The 24,478-nt window shown below is 43.8% G+C and overlaps 2 protein-coding genes across 2 annotated transcripts; both read left to right on the forward strand.

Annotated features, from left to right (window-relative positions):
* The first annotated feature begins 1,362 nt into the window (after positions 1-1,362).
* On the forward strand, positions 1,363-17,523 carry LOC311150377 (sodium-coupled neutral amino acid transporter 5-like). The gene is made up of 20 exons (XM_084187816.1): positions 1,363-1,469; positions 3,460-3,529; positions 3,672-4,252; positions 5,243-5,406; positions 7,612-7,734; positions 9,888-10,028; positions 10,213-10,297; positions 10,472-10,587; positions 11,580-11,653; positions 11,838-11,930; positions 13,646-13,727; positions 13,866-13,948; positions 14,095-14,153; positions 14,315-14,452; positions 14,637-14,716; positions 14,839-14,939; positions 15,139-15,263; positions 15,598-15,742; positions 15,994-16,097; positions 16,240-17,523. Exons 5-20 carry the CDS (start codon positions 7,697-7,699, stop codon positions 16,342-16,344), a joined length of 1,569 nt encoding a protein of 522 aa, XP_084043942.1. The 5' UTR covers positions 1,363-1,469; positions 3,460-3,529; positions 3,672-4,252; positions 5,243-5,406; positions 7,612-7,696; the 3' UTR covers positions 16,345-17,523.
* Positions 17,524-17,956: 433 nt separating this feature from the next.
* Positions 17,957-22,872, forward strand: LOC311149791 (actin nucleation-promoting factor WAS-like). The gene is made up of 11 exons (XM_084187018.1): positions 17,957-18,155; positions 19,495-19,635; positions 19,875-19,961; positions 20,101-20,194; positions 20,467-20,502; positions 20,753-20,785; positions 20,898-21,093; positions 21,294-21,469; positions 21,599-22,062; positions 22,172-22,280; positions 22,429-22,872. Exons 1-11 carry the CDS (start codon positions 18,048-18,050, stop codon positions 22,485-22,487), a joined length of 1,503 nt encoding a protein of 500 aa, XP_084043144.1. The 5' UTR covers positions 17,957-18,047; the 3' UTR covers positions 22,488-22,872.
* Positions 22,873-24,478: the final 1,606 nt, after the last annotated feature.

Genomic DNA, 24,478 nt, shown 5'->3' on the forward strand with positions numbered 1-24,478 from the left:
CTCGCGATAGATGGCCCCATCCATCCTCCCCTCAATACGCTGCAGTCGTCCTGTCCCCTTTGCAGGAAAGCATCCCCAAAGAATTATGTTTCCACCTCCATGCTTCACGGTTGGGATGGTGTTCTTGGGGTTGTACTCATCCTTCTTCTTCTTCCAAACACGGCGAGTGGAGTTTAGACCAAAAAGCTCTATTTTTGTCTCATCAGACCACATGACCTTCTCCCATTCCTCCTCTGGATCATCCAGATGGTCATTGGCAAACTTCAGACGGGCCTGGACATGCGCTGGCTTGAGCAGGGGGACCTTGCGTGCGCTGCAGGATTTTAATCCATGACGGCGTAGTGTGTTACTAATGGTTTTCTTTGAGACTGTGGTCCCAGCTCTCTTCAGGTCATTGACCAGGTCCTGCTGTGTAGTTCTGGGCTGATCCCTCACCTTCCTTATGATCATTGATGCCCCACGAGGTGAGATCTTGCATGGAGCCCTAGACCGAGGGTGATTGACCGTCATCTTGAACTTCTTCCATTTTCTAATAATTGCGCCAACAGTTGTTGCCTTCTCACCAAGCTGCTTGCCTATTGTCCTGTAGCCCATCCCAGCCTTGTGCAGGTCTACAATTTTATCCCTGATGTCCTTACACAGCTCTCTGGTCTTGGCCATTGTGGAGAGGTTGGAGTCTGTTTGATTGAGTGTGTGGACAGGTGTCTTTTATACAGGTAACAAGTTCAAACAGGTGCAGTTAATACAGGTAATTAGTGGAGAACAGGAGGGCTTCTTAAAGAAAAACTAACAGGTCTGTGAGAGCCGGAATTCTTACTGGTTGGTAGGTGATCAAATACTTATGTCACGCAATAAAATGCAAATTAATTACTTAAAAATCATACAATGTGATTTTCTGGATTTTTGTTTTAGATTCCGTCTCTCACAGTTGAAGTGTACCTATGATAAAAATTACAGACCTCTACATGATTTGTAAGTAGGAAAACCTGCAAAATCGGCAGTGTATCAAATACTTGTTCTCCCCACTGTATGTACCTTCCTAATCTGTTTATTAAATAGGAGTTGATACTTACTGCAAAGACAGTGCCACCCCATTTGCTGCGGAGGAGGGCCTGACCGGCCTGCTGACCACCAACCACAAGAGGACCATTGAATGCTATGGAGACCAGGGAGAGTTCTCCAGTAAGGAGCAGCATGTCCTGGACAATGAGGGAAGGGCTGTTCTCACACGGCACAGGGGAGAAAAAATAATTTTATATGATTTGTCCCATGACTTTCTATATTTTCAGAAATATTGTCATGGAATGTATCAATTGTTAACTTGTTCTTGTACTGAAAAGCCGTCATGTGTTTCTCATGTGATCTGATTGTTTCTTTCTGTTTGTGTGCCCATTTGCTTTTTCACAGGTGTGAAGACTGACATGAAACAGTTACGGTGATCCCACGAGCTGACCCAGAAAAGCCTGAATGTAAACTGTTCTGTCACGATCATTGGTTAGAGATGAGGACCAAGGCGCAGCGTTGCAGGCAAACACTCTTTATTAGGCGATAGATATACAAAATGATAACGTGACAGTTCACGGTCTAACACAAACCAAACTAGAAACAAGATCCCACAAACTCTGTGGGGAAACAGGCTGCTAAAGTATGGTTCTCAATCAGAGACAACAAGCAACAGCTGAATCACGTTCTCTGATTGAGAACCACACTGGCCAACATAGACAAACAATACTAGAATGTGAAACCTAGAACAAAACACATATACTTTACACACCCTGGCTCAACATATTAGAGTCCCCAGAGCCAGGGCGTGACAGTACCCCCCCCTAAAGGCGCGGACTCCGACCGCGCCCACCAAATACCACAGGGGAGGGACCGGGTGGGCACTCCGCTTAGGCGGCGGATCCGGCTCCGGGCCTGATCCCCGCTCCCTCTCCAACCCCCCAAAGTACCCCTGGTCCGGTCTGGCCCCGCTGGCCGGAACTGGACTGCACACTGGTGGAGCGGATTGCTCTAGCTCCGGCGTGAAGCATCTGACCGGTGCCGGACCAGCCACCAGTGGAACAGGCACGGGCCGTGCCGGACTGACGACGCACACCACTGGCTTGGTGTGGGGAGCAGGAGCGGGCCGAGCCGGCCTGACGAAACGCACCACTGACTTGGTGCGGGGAGCAGGTGCGGGCCGGGCTGACGAAACGCACCACTGACTTGGTGCGGGGAGCAGGAACGGGCCGAGCCGGGCTGACGAAACGCACCACTGACTTGGTGCGGGGAGCAGGAGCGGGCCGGACCGGGCTGACGAAACGCACCACTGACTTGGTGCGGGGAGCAGGAACGGGCCGAGCCGGGCTGACGAAACGCACCACTGACTTGGTGCGGGGAGCAGGAGCGGGCCGGACCGGGCTGACGAAGCGCACCACTGACTTGGTGCGGGGAGCAGGAGCGGGCCGGACCGAGCTGGCGACGCGCACCGTAGACTTGGTGCGAGTGGCAGGAACAGGCCGGACCGTACTGGGAACACACACCACTGGCCCTACGTGGGGATCAGGAACAGGCCGGACCGGACTGGCAACACACCCCAGTACCTCTCGCCGTGCCTCTACACCTTCCATCCCCTCTTCGACCAGTGGCCCCCGTAACCTGGCGGCCTCCTCTGCCAACCCGCTGGGCCGCTCTATCGCGGCCTCCTGCTGCCCCGACGTCGTGAGCCCCCCCCTAAAATTTTTCTGGGAGTCTCTCTTCCCCGTGGGCCAGGCCTCTATGGTTCTCGCCCAACTCTCGCTCTTCTGCTTCCAATTCCCACCATTCAGCTCCTCATTCGGCTTGACCCAGTCGAAGCTCTTCCTCCACTGTTCCCAAGTCCACCCTCTCTGCTCCTCACTAGGCTGCTTGGTCCAGTTCTGGTGGGATCTTCTGTCACGATCGTTGGTTAGAGATGAGGACCAAGGCGCAGCGTTGCAGGCAAACATACTCTTTATTAGGCGATAGATATACAAAATAAACAAAACGATAACGTGACAGTTCACGGTCTAACACAAACCAAACTAGAAACAAGATCCCACAAACTCTGTGGGGAAACAGGCTGCTAAAGTATGGTTCTCAATCAGAGACAACAAGCAACAGCTGAATCACGTTGCCTCTGATTGAGAACCACACTGGCCAACATAGACAAACAATACTAGAATGTGAAACCTAGAACAAAACACATATACTTTACACACCCTGGCTCAACATATTAGAGTCCCCAGAGCCAGGGCGTGACATGTTCAAACTGCAGTTTTACAAGCTGCTTCAATATCGGGCTCTAGCCATTTTGGAAGCTGGGAGGTGAGTAGGCTATATGCAGGGGGACTTGGGTTGTGTGGGTGTCATGAAAGAGGACAAACTGATAGGAGATTTGCTCAATTAATTTTATTGGAAGTCTCATTTTTCTTTGTTTTCTCTGACTCTTCCACCCAGCCATGATATCGTCTTGGAAGATGTGAATACATCCCACCGGCCCATAGATCACTGTGACCCAGATGAAATAGTAAGTGAAGTAATCAGAAATCTTTCAGGTGATGGTTTGATGTCCTCATTCACAGACATAATTATATTTACTTTTGCGTTTTGACATCTGTTTATTAATAGCTGTCATATTGTTACTCCTGCTGTCTGTTTACTTTGAATAGGATGATTTTTGAGGATCACCCAAGGAGGAAATGGCTAAATGTTTTCCTCGTTGATGACAGTGAAGGAAAGGAAGTTTGAACAAGAGAATAACGATGAGGAAGAGTCTGAGAGAACCTCAATAAAACCCCTCCGCAGCGGAAAGTTTGGACACCTTCTGCCGTTTTCACCCAACACGTTCCAAGGCTTTCACCTGTTGAAACACTATGACTGGAGCCAGGCAGACCAACTATAGCACACGCATCGACTACATCTTCACTGACCATCCCTTGGTTAAGATTGGGTTTGTGGCGGCAGACATCAGGCCAGAGGTGGAGGAGTCTGATCACTGCCCTGTCTGGGGGAAACTCAGCTGCCCCCTCCTTCCAAGCTGCCTCTCCTCTGTACCCGCCACCTACCAGAGTTCGCTGGCAGACAGCAGAAACTCTCACGCTTCCTGGTCAAGGTGGACCAACAACAACCTTAGGCCTGCAGGGACCAGGATCTCAGGAGGCTGGGGAGACCCAAGACCTGAATCCACTGAGAGCAGGGACAAGCTCTGGAAAGAAGAGGATGTTAGCGGTAGTCATTTGTCCCAAAAAGAGTAAGACACTAAAGGCTGGCCCAAAGCCTCAAGGCAGCCTGTTAGCCTTTTTCAAGCCCAAACCCCAACCAGGGAAGCCCCAGGGAGTTAGAGTGAAAGGGGACAGGAGAGGAATGAAGTGACCCCATCACAGCCACAGACACTCAGGGGAGGATATTCTGCAAGACAAAATGTCCCCTCAATTACAGGCATGGACACAGAATATCCCCTGGGTGTCTGTATGGGAGTCCTTGCATCTGGCAGCACCATAGAGAATGTCAGTGTCAGTAGTCAGAACAAGGGGAAGGACGAGGCCCTGGCTTCAGAACCTATTGTAGACCCCTCATGTTCCAGGAAGGGGTCACTGAGGGGGTTCTGGAAGGCAGTCCTGTGCGGGCCGTCCCCGTCGCCCCCCTGTAACGAATTAAGAAGGAAAGAAATTCCACAAATTAACTTTTAACAAGGCACACCTGTTAATTGGAATGCATTCCAGGTGACTACCTCATGAAGCCGGTTGAGAGAATGCCAAGAGTGTGCAAAGCTGTCATCAAGGCAAAGGGTGGCTATTTTGAAGAATCTCAAATATAAAATATATTTTGATTTGTTTAACACTTTTTTGGTTACTACATGATTCCATATGTGTTATTTCATAGTTTAGATGTCTTCACTATTATTCTACAATGTAGAAATAGTACAAATAAAGAAAAACCCTGGAATGAGTAGGTGTGTCCAAACTTTTGACTGGTACTGTATATTTAGGGCACAGAGCTTCAGTGTCTTTTCGTTGTATCTATTGTAGTAGAGAATTTGAAAACCTGCTGTAGATAATAGTTTTCCCCCTGAGTGAACTTTCCCCTATTATGTACTCCTCATAGTGATGATCTCTTGATTGTGCTAAGGAACAGAACACCTCAAGGCTTTACTGTAAGTACTGGGAGTGGCTAAGTAGAAGTATCTCCTTCAACTCCCGCGCATTTTCTCTCCCCCCCCCCCCCATCTCCTCTCATGCAGTTCCAAAGAGGACTCCCTGGCTTACCAGCTTCACTTGGAACTTGATGAGCAGCTGCATTACCTGCAACTGAAGCATTTACAGTATATTGGCCATTCTTCCTTGGTGGATGCTGACCTTTCTGCTCTTGAGGAGACCTGTCTGTCTGTTACAGACCAGTAGAGAGGTGAGTACAAAGACATATCCTGCTGTCTACTATCTGACACCATTCTGCTGTCTGCCATGTGGGTCATGAAATGTACAGTACTTTCACTTTTGAATGTAGCAATAGTAACAACCTTAAAAGTAAGGTTCAAAGTAAAAGTACTTAAAAGTAAGTAAGATTAAAAGTAAGATTACATTTATACTGTAAACTTAGTGTTGAGATTAACTCAAGTAATTCTTTATTTTACATTCAATTTGGCTATAAGTACTGAGATGACCTTCAATCAAACATGCAATGGGAAAAATCATGCATAATTTAATCGAAATAACAGTGTCATTCATCTTCATGGCGTGTTAACCAAAATGCAGTTTTAATTGAATACCAGCCATAGCCGGGGCGGCAGGTAGCTTTGTGGTTAAGAGTGTTGTGCCAGAAACCGAAAGGTCGCTGGTTCTAATCCCCGAGCCGACTAGGTGAAAAATCTGTCGATGTGCCCTTGAGCAAGGCACTTAACCCTAATTGCTCCTGTAAGTCACTCTGGATAAGAGCGTCTGCTAAATGACTTAAATGTAAATAGTCATAGGCCTTTCCTGCAGTCAAATGACCAAATCTCCCTCTATTGGCCTCATGGGTGAAATGTTATTAATAGTTTTCATAATTTCATAATTAATCAACATTATTTCAAACAACCTGCCGAAAATCTGGTGTTTGTATGTCAAACGGTTTTGTTATATTCTTATATTTCAGTCTTCTGTGATGTATATAAAGTGCAATATTGGGATGTAAACTCAAAATTGAAGACATTTTAACTCTATATCTGACATGGTACAGGTGTCTTCTTCTTTTTAAGCCCATAATCATGTGTGTGAGATGTATACCTTTGTTTCAAAGTAGATTTGTTTAAGACTACCAAGAAACACTTTGTGTGACCCTGATTTAGCCCACTGCAGTACAATTAAGAAATACAGTGGTGATGTCAGTCAAATTTCAGAAGGATAATTTACAATTGTAAAATACTACAAGGACATAATGTACTGGACCTGAACAGTGAAATATTTTTGTTATGGTTATGGAAGGCTTATGGCTACTTTTCCCATCTATAGCACTATTTTCAGTCAATGGAAACTGTCATCTTTTTGTGTTGGTGGTAGCTGTGACCTTCTTCCTTTCAAGCCTTTCTTGGAGAAAGACGTGTCATGGTAGATGTAGGTGTTGGTTGGGGGTGTGCATTCCAAACTCATATCTAACTGACTTAGTTTGTACTTTATTAACAAACCAGAACATAGACAGAATAGATAGACATGGTCAAACCCCCTTTGAACAACTAGTGGCCTACATTTTGTATGTCTTTTACTACACATCTTTCTATGAGTGTAAACATTAGGCTTAATGAGAGTGGGGATTATCCCAAGCAGAACCCAATGATTGTTTGACAATTTTATATTTATTCAGTTCAACACTGCCTGTCTCTGTCTATGTAGACCTAACTGGTGTCCATCTGTGTTCAAGCACATGATAAAATGTTAGCGTTTGGAATGTTTACAGTCTTAAAGCAGAAGCACATGCAGGTAACCTTAAAAAAATGCACTTATCGCCTAAGCTAATTAAGGCGTTGTGGCCTTGAATCGAGCAGGATGCAACTCCCTCGCTGATCCCGTCTACCCAGTACCACCCAGGTTTTGTTTCAGAATAGCTCAAATGGCAATGTTAAATAGCCACCCCTAACTACTAACTTTGATAGTATTACTATGGAGATATGGAGATGGCTACCCATTATTAGACTGTACTGTTAGCTTCCTGGTTGTTTCATAGTTTGGGACCAGAAATATGAAAAACATACAGTAAATGTTTGGCTCACGTCCATCAAGTTAAACATGATCTATTTGAATGTAGACATACCACTACATTCCATTCACAACCAGACTGTAACTCAACATTATCTGACCGACAGGTTTAACAAAGGGTTAAAGAGGGGAGGTGTGTTATCAGACTCTCTCTCTCTCTCTCTCTCTCTCTCTCTCTCTCTCTCTCTCTCTCTCTCTCTCTCTCTCTCTCTCTCTCTCTCTCTCTCTCTCTCTCTCTCTCTCTCTCTCTCTCTCTCTCTCTCTCTCTCTCTCTCTCTCTCTCTCTCTCCCTCTCCCTCTCCCTCTCCCTCTCCCTCTCCCTCTCTCTCTCTCTCTCTCTCTCAAGTATGTCCTAAGCTCTCTCTCTGTCTCCCTTCCTCAGCCCAAGGAGCTTTAGAGAGGGAATAAAGTCCTCAGTGGATATCAACAACACAGACAGTGGTGGATTCGAAAAGGATATCCATCCTATGGTAAAAGGAAACAGAAGTTCCCCTCCACTATCTGGGTAAGTAGCTGTGTGAGTTGTAGTGTGTTGTAGTAGTGTGTGAGCTGTTGAAACAAGGGAAGGGTAACTGTCAATAGAGGCGGTTTTGCATCAGACAAGGGCCATGTGGTGGAAGTCTGAAGCACAGCACTGCTACTGTGGTGGACTGGGAGGCTCATGACACACTGATGGTCTGTTCTACTCAGGTCTATGACATAAAGGCTTAGTAAACTGATAGTATCAGCCATTGTTTTATCAACCTTTCACTTAGACTATATGCTGTATTGTCATATTTTGGCAATAGCTATTTAGAGGAATAGGTTATGAGCTATGTTTGTAAGTTAAAGCAACTTTATTTCAGATGTGGTTATTTTATAGTCCTTGGGCGAGTTCAACCCAATGAAGGGTGGAGGCATGCTGTCTTTCCTGATCAAAACTCCTCTAAAACAGAACTGGTAGCAAACCAACTGGTAGCAATCCAGTTCTGTCTAGTTATTCTCATTCACAAAACGATGCAAAGCATACTGTATATAACCCATAGTAAACTCACTGTTGCCTTTTCAAATGAGAGTGTTGTATAGCTCATTATTAACAGTAACGACAACAAGCTGAATGACAATGGCGAACCACCCAAAATCTTGATGCTAATATTACAAATTGACTAAAAGCCAAAGAGAAACTCTAAGGTAAGTAAATTACAGACAGACAATTGATTTTAAGTGCCCATTCCCTTAGGTTAGACACTAGAGACCAATCCAGCGCCTTGTTTGTTATGTTATTGGTTGGTCATTGTGGTTCCTGAGTAGTGAAACATTTGGCTTTAGGAAGCTATTTTGGTTTGGACCACCATTTGGGGGAAGGTTTTCCCTGAAGCTATGAAACCAGGCTCATGGGGCTGTCTTTTCACAGCAGCCTATACTTGCCTTCCTGATAGATTACTACTGTTGAACCACAGCCAGTAATGTGCTCTGTTTCTGGTGAATAGGAATTTTTCAACGATTAGTAAGGAGTATAGAAAGGCAAATGAGATTCATGTGAAGTGCCTTAGCAGTCAGTCCCTATGGGTTTGCTGTCAGAGGGCAGCTTGACCCTCAGAGAGAGCCGAGAGTTGATAGTTTAGGTGCTGCGTCTCAAATGGCACCCTATTCACTACATTGTGCACTACTTTTACCAAAGCTATATGGGCTCTGGTCAAACGTAGTGCACTACAGGGAATACAGTCCCATTTGGGATGGAACTCAGACACAGTGGCAGTGAGACTAGGGAGTGTGAACTGTGAACACAGAAACTACTCTCCATGTTTGCTTTGTGTTGCCCAGAGAAGATTAGCACAACATTAAGTCCTTAGACAACATTTGTTATTTAAAGCCTTTCCTGGCACATACGATTTAAATAGCTTTACATTTCCCCCCATGCTTCAACAGTATTTCCCTTTATCTTGTCAATGGGTTTTAAATATTGTGGACACGCATTGGTTAATAAAGAAAATGTGTTTGGTTGTCCTAGGTCAACAGTCTGAGAGTAGCCCTTCATGCAGCCTTTATTACATTTCTGGATAAAAAGTATCTTAAATGGTCATCCAGAGCACAAAGCTGTATTATAGGGCAGAAAATAAGGTTATCCAGATTAAGCTCAAATCAATTAACACAGATAATGTTTAGCCTTTTCTCAAGTCTTTTTAATATACAATTGTTCATTGTGTTCTCAGTCCAGCGTTTCTCTCCGAACCCAGTGGCTTTCCTTTACCTAGTCACGTGAAGCCTAGTGACTGCATCCATGGTCAGGAGAGTTTAGGCTAACTCCAGTGTCATCATGACTTTATTAAAGTCATTAGGTCTGTCCTGAGGTCAGCTGTTATATTCATCTCATTACACCAGTACCATGCTTTCCACATTACATCTCTGCTTTCCACAACAGACTTTCTGTCTGGACAACCCAACAACGTCTTGTTTATTCTAAGAGCCAAATATAGACTGTCAGACAGTTATCCTCCAGGAGTATGTTTAACAAAGTCTAGTCCTACTATCTTATTTAGCTTTTAAAGAACACATAGTGTTTAACATTACTTTTATTAGAATTAGGCTAGTGATTGATAGCACCATGTGTAATCATCAGCATCAGTATAATGTCTTTAGAACCCTCTTCAGACACATCAGTTATATTTATTTCCATAGGTTGCATTTGAGACTTGGCTTAGTCCACAGGATCATCATCCCCAGCACAGCCATTGATGTAGGGAGAAGTATGGAGCTCCAAAAGATGAACGGGCAACATAGCAGGGACCTTGGTCCAGATAAGCTCAATTTAGAAGATGGGTAAGTCTCTTGCTACACCAGATACCCTAACACTGAACACAAAAGTGCATCAACAGGCTACCTGTCTGCATTTCATTACTCACAGCAATGCTAATGGACGGGTAATGAACATATGATTTTGCTATCCCTTAATCTTTGTATACGTGAGCTTTCTTGTTTCTAAATGTGTTTATTTTCTCTCTAGGTTTGATGGACTGGAGTTCATAGCAGAGCGGGATGAGTTCCTGCCAGGGAAGAGCCCAGGAATAAAAGCACCTCAGTTCACTGATGTGAGTGCTCAGCCTTAGTTCAAAGGTCAAACGTGGGAGCATGGGAAATCAGTCTCTTGTTACTAGAGTAATTACATTGTTACTACACAGGTATAAGAGCAAATGTAAACTAAAACTAGATGTTCTACAGCCGATTCTGTGTGTGTGATTCTTTCCTTTCTTTCTTGGCCATAGTTTGAGGGGAAGACGTCATTTGGAATGTCCATCTTTAATCTCAGCAATGCCATCATGGGTAGTGGAATTCTGGGACTAGCGTACGCTATGTCAAACACCGGAATCGTCCTCTTCCTGTAAGTTACCATGCCAACACAACACAAGTCGCACTAGTCCTCCTTCTTTGGCAATATCACTGTGGTTCCTTAAGGCTTGATGTCACAGCCCTACCATGACCTCAGATCAGACAGATCTGAGCTGAACGATGTGTGTGTGTCTGGGTCCAGGCTATATACCCAATAGGGTTAAAGAATGACACTGGTTATTTTTATAGTGTCATTACACTGGGATGACACTATGATGAATACACTTTCCAGGCCATACCAGACCCAATGTTCGCCAGCAGATCCATCAAGGGAAACGTTTGTTTGTTTTACAAGAAAACAGTAGGGCTATTGTGGGTGTGACTTTCTGGCTGTGTGTGTGTGTACATTATTGAGAAGTCTGTTGAGTGTATAACCTGTTCACTTACTGGTATAAACACTTGACTCTACTAGTCACATGCTTGTTAGATGGGTGGAGCCAAGGGTGCACACACAAGGGGTGATCGAGGGATACGGTTTAGCCTGATCTGTGTTGTGCGTCCGTGTCACCGTTTGTGTGTGTTCACGGTCGCTGCCTGTGTCTGAGTATGTGGGCTGGCCTATCAGTGTGTGTATATTAGTGCTCATACACACGATGCTCTCCTAAATCAGATTTGTGGTTATAAATAGCTTGTAGTGATAAGAACAGATCCACGGTAGGTCTGCCTGGATCAGTCCTGCGTGTCCATTGGACTGGCAGGCCAGTGAGCTGCATCACAAACAAATCACACTTGTGATGGTCATTCATATAACCTAGGCGTACTGTAGTAGTACAACAGCGAGAGAAATTGGGTCAGCGGCAGAGTTACTGAGTCATTAGCCTTAACTTCAGCCGTTAAGCTGTCTAGAACCGCGAGACTACTGAGGCATTGATGAGGCCGTGCCAAATGTAGTACTGATATGTTGATTTAGCTAGTTAGACTAATTACAGATCTTTACCCTGTTACGAGATCAGGGTTCTGATTGATGTGTGTGTTTGTTTTCAGTATCCTGTTGCTATGCATCGCCATTTTGTCAGCCTATTCCATCCACCTCCTCCTGAGAAGTGCAGGAGTTGTAGGTAAGATGCTGGTATTTCACCAAGATACCTATCTCTTTATTGAAACCAAGAACATTTGTAGTATAGCCTACCATTACTTAATATGTCCAAGGAACTACAGTACGTGGCTAAAGGATGTAATGGTTCGCCTGAAAGCAACAACCACAGAGACAATATTAACATGCATGTGTATGTGTTATTTCAGGCATCCGTGCCTATGAGCAGCTAGGGCACCGTGCCTTTGGACAACCAGGCAAAGTGTTGGCTGGCTCCATCATCACCATGCACAACATTGGAGGTACAGTATATTATGTGACCGTCAGGCCATGATTGGCATATGTTATTATATGTAAGCCTCATGTACAGTACCAGTCAAAAGTTTGGACACACCTACTAATTCCAGAGTTTTTCTTTATTTTTACTATTTTCTACATTGTAGAATAATAGTGAAGACATCCAAACTATGAAATAACACATATGGAATCATGTAGTAACCAAAAAAGTGTTAAACAAATCAAAATATATTTTATATTTGAGATTCTTCAAATAGCCACCCTTTGCCTTGATGACAGCTTTGCACACTCTTGGCATTCTCTCAACCAGCTTCACCTGGAATGCTTTTCCAACAGTCTTGAAGGAGGTCTCGCATATGCTGAGCACTTGTTGGCTGCTTTTCCTTCACTCTGCGGTCCGACTCATCCCAAACCATCTCAATTGGGTTGAGGTTGGTGGGATTTTGGAGGCCAGGTCATCTGATGCAGCACTCCATCACTCTTCTTCTTGGTAAAATAGCCCTTACACAGCCTGGAGGTGTGTTGGGTCATTCTCCTGTTGAAAAACAAATGATAGTCCCACTAAGCCCAAACCAGATGGGATGGCGTATCACTGCAGAATGCTGTGGTAGCCATGCTGGTTAATTGTGCCTTGAATTCTAAATAAACCACAGACAGTGTCACCAGCAAAGAACCCCCACACCATAACACCTCCTCCTCCCTGCTTTACGGTGGGAAATACACATGCGGAGATCATCCGTTCACCCACAGTGCATCTCACAAAGACAAGGCGGTTGGAACCAAAAATCTCACATTTGGACTCATCAGACCAAAGGACATATTTCCACCAGTCTGATGTCCATTGCTCATGTTTCTTGGCCCAAGCAAGTCTCTTCTTCTTATTGGTGTCCTTTAGTAGTGGTTTCTTTGCAGCAATTCGACCATGAAGGCCTGATTCACACAGTCTCCTCTGAACAGTTGATGTTGAGATGTGTCTGTTACTTGAACTCTGTGAAGCATTTATTTAGGCTGCAATTTCTGAGGCTGGTAACTCTAATGAACTTGTCCTCTGCAGCAGAGGTAACTCTGGGTCTTCCATTCCTGTGGCGGTCCTCATGAGAGCCAGTTTCATCATAGCGCTTGATGGTTTTTGCGACTGCACTTGAAGAAACGTTCAACGTTCTTGAAATGTTCCGTATTGACTGACCTTCATGTCTTAAAGTAATGATGGACTGTCATTTCTCTTTGCTTATTTGAGCTGTTCTTGCCATAATATGGACTTGGTCTTTTACCAAATAGGGCTATCTTCTGTATACCACCCCTACCTTGTCACAACACAACTGATTGGCTCAAACACATTAAGAAGGAAAGAAATTCCACAAATTAACTTTTAAGAAGGCACACCTGTTAATTGAAATGGATTCCAGGTGACTACCTCATGAAGCTGGTTGAGAGAATGCCAAGAGTGTGCAAAGCTGTCATCAAGGCAAAGCATTTGTTTAAGACTTTTCTGGTTACTACATGATTCTATATGTGTTATTTCATAGTTTTGATGTCTTCACTATTATTGTACAATGCAAAAAAATATATATTAATAAAGAAAAACCCTGGAATGAGTAGGTGTGTCCAAGCTTTTGACTGGTACTGTATGTACTCACTTAAGTGCAAGTACAAGTGTCATTGAAAATGCTTCCGTCATACTGTGTGTGTGTAAACGCGTTTTGTTTTCCATTTCCCATAGCGATGTCCAGCTACCTCTTCATTGTAAAGTCTGAGCTCCCGTTGGTCATGCAGGCCTTTCTGGGCCTGACGGAAAATACTGGGTAAGTGTTTCTAGAGGGCAGTTGTTATTGTTATTTCATAATGTAGGCTATAAAACAGGTCCTTTTTTAGTGTTATTTGATAGATTGCTATGAAAGTTGACCTGTTCTATGTTGTCTAATGTTCCTGCTGTCTGTCAGAGAGTGGTACTTAGATGGAAAGTACCTGATCATCACCGTAAGCGTCATCATCATCTTACCACTCTCACTCATGCGACATCTTGGTATGTTTCCTCTATCACTAATTTCTCTCGTCTCCATTTTTCATATTTCATACTTTTTGTAACATAATGTAATGATAATGATACATGCACAGAGTAACATGACATGGCTCTATTTAACACAGTGTGTTCTTGTCATTACTTCACAGGGTACCTGGGCTACACCAGTGGCTTCTCTCTCTGCTGTATGGTTTTCTTCCTTATCTCCGTGAGTCTTCTTTGTCTTCAACCTTCAAACCAATCTCCCAACCAACTCAACAATACATAGCCTGGTCCCAGATCTGTTTGTGCTGTCTTGCCAACTCCCATGGTTGTAATGGTCAATACAGTGCTTGCTTGACTAAAAAGTCAGTTGGTCCCTCCCACTAGGTGATCTATAAGAAGTTCAACATCCCGTGTCCACTGGAGAAGATAACCAGTCATGATAACCACTCATTCGTCTCCCCAGCGTACGGCACCTCTGATGTGGACTTCTGTGAACCAAAGTTCTTCACCATCAACATGCAGGTCAGAGAGGAAGACAAGTTATACAGTCAGATATTATATTTAAAATTAAATAAGATAATGGTATACTGTATGGAGTTAAGGATTTGTTGTGGCAATATACAGTATGTGTTTATTATACTCCAATGAGCTGCAAGCTCTGTTTGTAGTTTTTAACCATTTAATTCGTGGTCTGTTTTGTTGTCAGACAGCATATACCATCCCCATCCTGGCTTTCGCTTTTGTCTGCCATCCTGAGGTGCTTCCCATCTACACAGAGCTACGAGAGTAAGTCATGACTTGACTCAATTCAGATTAGAGATGCAACACATATCTGCATGGTTCACACACATACAGTTACTGCCAAATTCAGCTACTAATCTATCTCTGTCTGTCCACTTTGACCTTAGCGCCACCAAGAAACGCATGCAGACGGTTGCCAACATCTCCATTCTGGCCATGTTCGTCATGTACGGGCTAACCGCTATCTTCGGTTACCTCACCTTCTTTGGTAAGACACTGCTCCTGAAGCAATGAGAATTTTGAAGTACTTGTTCAGACTGTTCACTCATTTTGTTACCATGTTGCAACCGTATTGAGAAGTCAGGAATTGGAGAACTGGTAAATGAACGTATCTTTATGGTTATGACCTTTTTAAGGCATCTGTGTCTAGAAGTATAACCACCATTCTCTGTTCCTCTGTGTTTCAGGTGGAGTAGAGACAGTGCTCCTTCATACATACATTAAAGTGAACCCCTTAGACACCCTGATCCTGTGTGTGCGTATGGCTGTGCTGGTGGCTGTTACTCTTACTGTCCCTGTGGTACTCTTTCCGGTGAGACTCAAATCTGTCATGCAGCCCTGAACAGTATGAGTGCGTGCTAGCCTTTTGTTTATGTATTCTCCTATTGTCTTGAAGGGCCCAGTAATGTTACAAGAATTCATCTTTATTACAAAATAAGCACTTAAGTTACTGCAGTATGAGCATGAGGATAATTAAGCTCTAGACCCCTCAAGACCCTCCTTCTAGGTCGCTAATTGGCTAACAGGTTTCAAGAACGTATTTGACCTGCTTCTCCTGAGACATAGTCTGCATCCCAAATGGACACAGCCACGGTGTGTGATGCAGGCCTGGTGACACCTCTCTGTCCCTCCTCCCCCCTCTGCAGATCCGCAGGGCCCTGCTGCAGCTGCTGTTCCCTGAGAAGCCCTTCCACTGGGCTCACCACATCTCCATCGCCGTGTGTCTCCTCATCATCGTCAACCTACTGGTCATCTTCGTGCCCACCATTCGAGACATCTTCGGCGTCATTGGTAAGTGTGCAGAAAGACGGAGACATGTAAAATGACTGGTTGTGGTTTCATTGCAAACCTAGTTTAGATTCAGGGACTATTGTTATCCAAAGTGGAAACTAAAATGAGTACTACTTTAATGGCCTCTAATAGTTTTGTTCTTATTGAAAATATTCACATTCGACCTCTCCCATCCCTCCTCCTCTTCACCCCTACATTCATCACTCCCTCCTTTCGTCCTTTCGTCCACCTGTTCCCCCTTCCCACCCTAGGGGCGACCTCTGCACCCAGCCTAATCTTCATCCTCCCGGGAATCTTCTACATCAGGATTGTTCCTGAAGAAACAGAGCCTTTAAAATCCATACCAAAGATGATGGTAAAACCTCAATCTGTTGTCTCATCTTGTTTAGCAATGTAGCAGTAAATAGTCTTCAGTAATTACAGTCAAGCTTATTAATCAATGTCTGAGAATTTGCTCTCATCCCTCTCTTTTTGCCTCCCTTTCTCTCTCTCTGCAGGCTGCCTGTTTTGCTGCGTTAGGCTTCGTCTTCATGGTGATGAGTATGTCATTCATCATCATTGGTTGGGTGTCCGGAGAGTCTCGGAGCGGAGGCGGGCACTAGCAACAGACCACAATAAACAGTAATACCAGCAAAATGCCAACCAAAGCTCTCCCAAACATCAAATTCCCCACGACGTGCCCATTATTTAACCATAGCCAAATGAGAGGGCCTCGGCTGGACATGGAAAATAATATATCATTAAAATTCCCCCACAAGATGGCATTACGTTCCATGTGGTGGTAGGTCATGTATGGGGTGGGAAACACAGAACCAGCAACACAAAGCAACAGCTCTGAGGTGACAAACATTATGGTTTGCTTTCAGTATGTTGTTTCGAGGCACTAATAAAGTTGTCGCAGAGACAACAGGTTCTGAGGGTAATGATAGTATTTATGTTATAAGTGTACCAATGAATGGCTTCATCATTGCCAAAGTCATCATTACCCTCCTTATCTACCTCCCTTGAATTTTCAATGAGATATTTTTACACATGAAGAAAAAAAAAGAAATTAAATGGATCTATTATTCTGGCATGTTGCAGATTTTTTTCTCTTTATGGGAAGTTTTTATTTTCAAATAAGATTGTACAGTTATGTAATTTTCTCTATGATTGTCATTTATTCATCAAGGAATGTGTGTTATTTTTAATCAAATCAAATCCAGAATTTGTGCAGTGTTTTGCCCTATACCCATACACATTGCTAGGTGTATTGACTCTAGAGTATCCTAAGGTTTGATCATTCCTGTTAGTTTTTTCCATGGTACCAAGCTCATGTTAGCATAACACAGTCAGACATTTTCCTATAAGTGCAGCTATCAGCCGTGATAATGCCAGAAGGGATAACCCTCCCAATTCTTCATGACTGATTAATTTAAAAACTTTTATGTGAACTGTATTTATACTATATCCAGTAACTTGAAATGGATATTTAAAACTTTTATATTGTTTTTATCTGTCATGTGGTACATACCAAAAAATATATCAAATTTACTCTGTCAAGTCATCATGGAATGCACATGAATATGCATGGAGAGGGCTGTTGGTGTGATCATACAAACAAATGCACACTCAACACAAACTCAATTCTGACCTCAGCGTCGCTAGTCAGTCAGAGAGCAGAAGTAGCATGATCTCATCTGCTATCTTTAGACTTGGCTTTTCTGAGTAAGTCTGAGAGAAACTCCGAATAGGGGAGTCCTGTATAAGATGGGGTCAATTTAACTATGGACCGACATTTTTAAGAGAACATGGAGTCTGTGTTTTTTTCTTTGGTCTTTTAAAAATGTAGTTGTTTGTTATTTGTCCAATAAAAGTTTCATGTAATGAAATGTTTTGAATCTGGTTTGTTCTCTTTTCTATTATCTATCACATTGAAATGTGTGGTCTAAGTAGAGGAAACTGAGTGCAGTTTGGGGAATTGTGTGTAGAGTTTTGAAAAAAAGGAGACATAGTTTTGAAAACGTGTGTAAGCAGTTGGAAAAAACTGTAAAAGAGACTTCATAGTCAGACCATGAAATAGAAGTAACACCATTCAATCATGATCAGCATTATGAGCAAGATAAAAGGGAGGGGAAACTGTAATTGTCAATTTCCTGCTTTGAGTCTTGGTGTGCATATAACACATTGTAGAAGGCAGAAGAGAAACCACCTGCGTCATCTCAACTTGTTACTGACTAACAGTCACTGTTTGAGGAAGAGGACAGACTGGCACATCAATGATCAGCTCCTCTTTGGTACTAAGTGGATATTCTGAGAGGGAACCATGAGTCGGGGATCTAAGTCTAAAGGAGTTCAGGGGTACAGTCCCAGCTCTCTGCTGAGCCCACAGGAGAATGAGAGGCTGGAGGACCTCCTGGGGAGGAGGTGTGCTGTAAGTCCTTCCTGGGAATCAAGGAGGGAGGGGATGATTGGTATATCTGGTTGATGTTTGGTATGTAGGAAGTTATCTGGTTGGATGATTGGTACTAGGAAACTGGTTGGTTGGTGTTTGGATGGTTGGTATGTAGGAAACAATATGACTGATGTTTGATTGTTTGGTATGTAGGAGAGTCTTTGGTTGGTGTTTGGGTGTCTGGTATAGGAAACTATATGGTTAGCGTGTTACTGCAGGTTGGTGTGGGGTTATGAGGGCACTTTAAAGGCACGGAAACACCGGTAGCGTTCGCCAGCCGAGAGTGCTTAGCTGAGAGAATATGTAGCACCTATAACTACAGGTTGTTCTGGTATATCTGTGAATTCTAACCTTTAATCAATTTCCCTGTTTGTCAATTTCCCATGGGGCCATGGCCCAAAAAGTTTTTTACAACTTCTGTGTTTACAGCAAGATATGATTGGGCAATCTTTTGGTCGCCAGTAGTTCAGCCTCATCATTATTGTTTCACTTTTTCTTGTTCAGGGACTGAATGAACCACTCGTTCTGTGGCCTGCTATGTTTAATATAGTGCATTGGCAATGGCATTTAATGTAATATGGATATTTGGTAACTTTAAAAGTAATCAATGTTAGAAATTCAAACAATTAACTGACATTTTGCATGTACACCAAGAGTATCTACGCAATGACTTTAAAACAGACATGAGTTTGTGACAGGAAATGCTGGTGTAAACCACTTCCTCTGGGAACAGAATTAGAGGCAGCAGTTAAACTCAGTCACATATGAGTATGTGCAGTCTGCTTTTTTTTGACATACCAACTTCCTGGTTTCTGAGGTAGTCCTAAGCCTGCAGTGGTATCTGATAATTCTAACAAAACACAAGATCTAAAAAGTCCTACTACAGAAAATGTGATGACATTAATGGGGCAGGTCTTTGCTATGACAACTACCCAATAATTTTCCGAACCACAACAGAGTACCAAGCAGCAGCTTGTAAGCACTTATCACAGGTAACTTGGCTCTGTACAGTCGACTCCTGATAAATGCAATGACTTGCGATTGTCCTAAACGTTTGCTCTTAACCTGAGCACAGCCTATCTAGAGTAAGGAAAATAATGTACAGTCAGTATTTGAGTTTGCACTTTTCCGATGTGCACTTATCAGAAGCCAACATATAAACTAATTCCATACCCTGTGTGTGTGTGTGTGTGTGTGTGTGTGTATGTGTGTGTGTGTGTGTGTGTGTGTGTATGTGTGTGTGTATGTGTGTGTATGTGTATGTGTGTGTGTGTGTGTGTGTGTGTGTGTGTGTGTGTGTGTGTGTGTGTGTGTGTAGTCCCTGGCCACGGCTGTAGTGCAGCTGTTTATGGCCCTGCCACATAGTCCCACCTGCTGGAGCCTGCAGCACACTGGGGTGGCCTGCTTCGTCAAGGACAACGTTCGCCGCTCCTACTTCATTCGCCTCTTCGATGTCAAGGTAACAGGAATATGTAACGTCAGCTATAATGATGGAGAATATCAATCAATCATATTTATTTATAAAGCCATTTTTACCTTAGCAGTTGTCACAAAGTGTGTATAGTAACCCAGTCTAGATAAGGATCCTTTGTTGATCCACTGTTGAGTTTACCATGAGCTGAGAGCCTGAAGGTTCAGTTGAAATATCGGCCACTGTCAGTTTATGCTACAGTTATGCTAACAGTTGTTTTCTCCCAGAAAGGACAGCTGACCTGGGATCAGGAGCTCTATAACCAAATGGTCTACCACTGCCCCCGACCCTTCTTCCACGCATTTGCTGCAGATGTAAGCAAACATGTATATGCACTGGATACTCATGATGATGGCTTGACTGTAAATCCAAAGTTGAGTGATTGTCCATTTTTATTTATCATTCTCCAAATGTATGCCAAGATATGTCATAGTTCACTCCAATACAATGCAGGACTGCCAAGTGGGGCTGAACTTTGTGAATGAACAAGAGGCTGAAACGTTCCTAAATGCAGTGGAAGACAAGATAAACCAGAGAAACCGTCAAGGTCAGGTCATTGTTGTAGGATCCAGGACAGAAACATTGTGTTGAGTTATTTGGTAGTCAATTAAATTCTGTTTGTTGTGAGCTGTGGTTGTTGTTTGTCATATTTGAACTAATATATCTCTGATACTGGAAAACATAACAGATATTATAAGATGCGGTTCCATAGAGGGTAGCTGTGGCTTTTCAAAGGAAAAGGTTGTGGTGGAGATGAGAAGACATTACCTAAACTGGCATCCTCTGGTTTCCTGTTCCCTCCTTTTTTCCTTCTCATAGTCTCAGAGAAGAAACAGCGCCCCCTGCTTTCCAATGGTAAGACTGAGATACGAATACTATGGACATTTTGATGCACTTTTTTTATTTTTTTATTTTTTATTTCACCTTTATTTAACCAGGTAAGCCAGTTGAGAACAGGTTCTCATTTACAACTGCGACCTGGCCAAGATAAAGCGAAGCAGTGCAATAAAAACAACACAGAGTTACATATGGGGTAAAAAACATAAAGTCAAGTAATCACAAAATAAACCTTTTCCTTTTCTTATTCTGTGTGTTTTACTTACAGACAGAGGGGGGCTGCCTACACCCCCTGGTAAAGGTGAGTATCCCTTATCCCTTTGGACGTGTTATACCTCAGGCACCATAACTAACTGACCCAATATGTAAACATGCAATGTGTTTCATACATGTACACGTCAATTGTAATCCAGGACCTGGGAGTCCCACTTCTCCCTCCATGGCAACCATAGACATCCAGAACCCAGACATCCAGGCCTCACGCTACCGCTCCGTCACACCTGTGCCCGCCCCTGCCTTTGTCAGTAAGGGAAAGAAGGACAAAAAAAAGGACAAGAAGAAGGGCAGCAAACTCTCCAAAGCAGACATTGGAGCGCCCAGTGGGTTCACGTGAGTGGATACTAAGCACAAACATATAAGCAGGCAGTTAAATAAAGCCTTCATAAGCTATCAAGATACATGTAATTACATGACACTGTCCTCAATTTGTTTAATTTACAAACCAAGATAGAATCCAAGCTTGCCACTCATACCTTTCTAAGGTACTCACTCAGGTGTATGTTCCACTCCCTCTCCCCTCCCCTCCTCAGACACGTCAGTCATGTGGGCTGGGATCCCAACAACCTGGACCCTGACCTGAAGAAGCTGTTGTCCTGTGCTGGGATCAGTGAGGCTGAGCTGAAGGACGAGGAGACCTCCCAACTCATTCAACAAGTCATCGAGAACTCAGGCGGCATGGAGGCAGTCAAAAAGGCCATGAACACTGGTGAGTGTCATTCTGAGTGTCCGCCTACTGGTGTAGAGTTACCAACTTCATCACTTTTTATAACTAACTGTAAATCAATCCGTTTTTGTAATCCAATAAATTGGCATTTTTTCAACCCATGGCATATAGATCCTGGGCCTCCTCACCCTCCGCCTGGTAGGCTGGGTCCTCTACCCCCCGTACTAGGCAGCTGTTCCTCCTCTCCTGCCCCCCCTCCTCCACGGGGGGGTCGCTCTGGCCCCCTGCCCCCTCCCCCAGGACAGCCAGTACGAGGCCCGCCCCCCTCCCATCTCCCTCTATCACGTGGAGCCCTGCCACCTCCACCCCCTCCAAGCGGCCGAGGCGGACTCCCACCCCCTCCACCCTCTGTGTCCTATACTTCTCCTCCCCCTCCCCCTCCCCCTGGCTACCAGCACTCCATGCCTGCCCCTCCTCCGCCTGCTTCATCCGCCCACAGCCGAGGAGGCCCAGCGCCTCCTCCACCTCCTCCCCCGCCTCCTGCTCCTGCATCTACAGGAGGAGGGGGCGGATGTGAAGGAGGTGAAAGAGGAGCTCTGCTGGACCAGATCCGCCTGGGGAGGAAGCTCAAAAACGTAAACTAAACTTTGTTGCTCAAATACAGAAATTGTCTTTGTCAATGAGAGTGAAGTCTATATATTTCAGTTTACATGATCATTGACCTTTGACCTTTGTGTGTCCCAGGTCCCAGACAGTCCTGAGCCACCTCCGCCTGCCGAGACAGACTCAGAGGGCATCGTAGGAGCTCTGATGATGGTCATGCAGAAGAGGAGTAAAGTAATCCACTCCTCTGGTAAACACCTTCTCATCCTAATCTCTCATTCATTCATTTATTATATTCCATCTACAAATGTGTAAATTAAATCAAATGCATTGTGATTCGTCCTCATGAATCTAGAATTACAAATCTGCATAACAGACATAACTCTCTTCTGTTTCAGATGAAGGTGAAGAAGAAGGAGGGTATGATGATGAAGATGATGATGAATGGGAAGACTGATGAGTGCATTCCTTACTGTATTATTTTCCACTCTGTAACCATGGACTCCACAGTCTGGTTTATCTGGTTCATCTCTTTTGTGTTGGTGTTTTAGTATCAGTTGCTGACTGGAAGGTGACTCATGTAGATGTACACCTGAAGAATGCTACAGATAAGGATGATGTGAAAGTCCCAAATGTGAGAGAAATCAACAGAACGTAGGACAGAGAAAGGTTTGATGGGATCACATATCTTTATATTTATCGTTTGAACATTTCCAGTGTAGGACTTATGCTGAATATGTACAACACATTACAGTATATTGCTCAATATTATTAGAAAAGATGGTGAGGTCTTCTTCACAAAGTCTTCTTTATACCCGTTCCCATTAAAAGTGACAATTTGATATCGCTGGAATGTAGTATTATAATATAATACAAAGATTATGCACACACATGATGTAGATATTATCTGTTTTGTGGAAAGATCCCTCATTTCCCTCTCAATCCAACACCATCAACGCTCAAAATAATTTAAAGAATACTGTATAGCTATAAGTCCTCAAACAAACATAGGTCACAAAGGTGTTAGAGAGAACAAGAGAGTCACCACAATTACAATATCACATATGGTATTAGTAGACAAATACATACAGACATGCACAGTGGATTGCGAAAGGATTCACCCCCCTTGGCATTTTTCCTATTTTGTTGCCTTACAACCTGGAATTAAAATTGATTTTTGGGGGGTTGTATCATTTGATTTACACAACATGCCTACCACTTTGAAGATGCAAAATATTTTTTTGTGTGAAACAAACAAGAAATAAGACAAAAAAACAGAAAACTTGAGCGTGCATAACTATTCACCCCCCCCAAAGTCAATACTTTGTAGAGCCACCTTTTGCAGCAATTACAGCTGAAAGTCTCTTGGGATATGTCTCTATAAGCTTGGCACATCTAGCCACTGGGATTTTTGCCCATTCTTCAAAGCAAAACTGCTCCAGCTCCTTCAAGTTGGATGGGTTCCGCTGGTGTACAGCAATCTTTAAGTCATACCACAGATTCTCAATTGGATTGAGGTCTGGGCTTTGACTAGGCCATTCCAAGACATTTAAATGTTTCCCCTTAAACCACTCGAGTGTTGCTTTAGCAGTATGCTTAGGGTCATTGTCCTGCTGGAAGGTGAACCTCTGTCCCAGTCTCAAATCTCTGGAAGACTGAAACAGGTTTCCCTCAAGAACTTCCCTGTATTTAGCGCCATCCATCATTCCTTCAATTCTGACCAGTTTCCCAGTCCCTGCCGATGAAAAACATCCCCACAGCATGATGCTGCCACCACCATGCTTCACTGTGGGGATGGTATTCTCGGGGTGATGAGAGGTGTTGGGTTTGCGCCAGACATAGCGTTTACCTTGATGGCCAAAAAGCTCAATTTTAGTCTCATCTGACTAGAGTACCTTCTTCCATATGTTTGGGGAGTCTCCCACATGCCTTTTGGCGAACACCAAACGCGTTTGCTTATTTTTTTCTTTAAGCAATGGCTTTTTTCTGTACACTCTTCCGCAAAGCCCAGCTCTGTGGAGTGTACGGCTTAAAGTGGTCCTATGGACAGATACTCCAATCTCCGCTGTGGATCTTTGCAGCTCCTTCAGGGCTATCTTTGGTGTCTTTGTTGCCTCTCTGATTAATGCCCTCCTAACCTGGTCCGTGAGTTTTGGTGGGTGGCCCTCTCTTGGCAGGTTTGTTGTGGTGCCATATTCTTTCAATTTTTTTATAATGGATTTAATGGTGTTCCGTGGGATGTTCAAAGTTTCTGATATTTTTTTATAACCCAACCCTGATCTGTACTTCTCCACAACTTTGTCCCTGACCTGTTTGGAGAGCTCCTTGGTCTTCATGGTGCCGCTTGCTTGGTGGTGCCCCTTGCTTAGTGGTGTTGCAGACTCTGGGGCCTTTCAGAACAGGTGTATATATACTGAGATCATGTGACAGATCATGTGACACTTAGAT

The sequence above is a fragment of the Coregonus lavaretus genome (genome assembly GCF_964263955.1).
Source record: "Coregonus lavaretus genome assembly, chromosome: 22".
Taxonomy (NCBI): Eukaryota; Metazoa; Chordata; class Actinopteri; order Salmoniformes; family Salmonidae; genus Coregonus; species Coregonus lavaretus.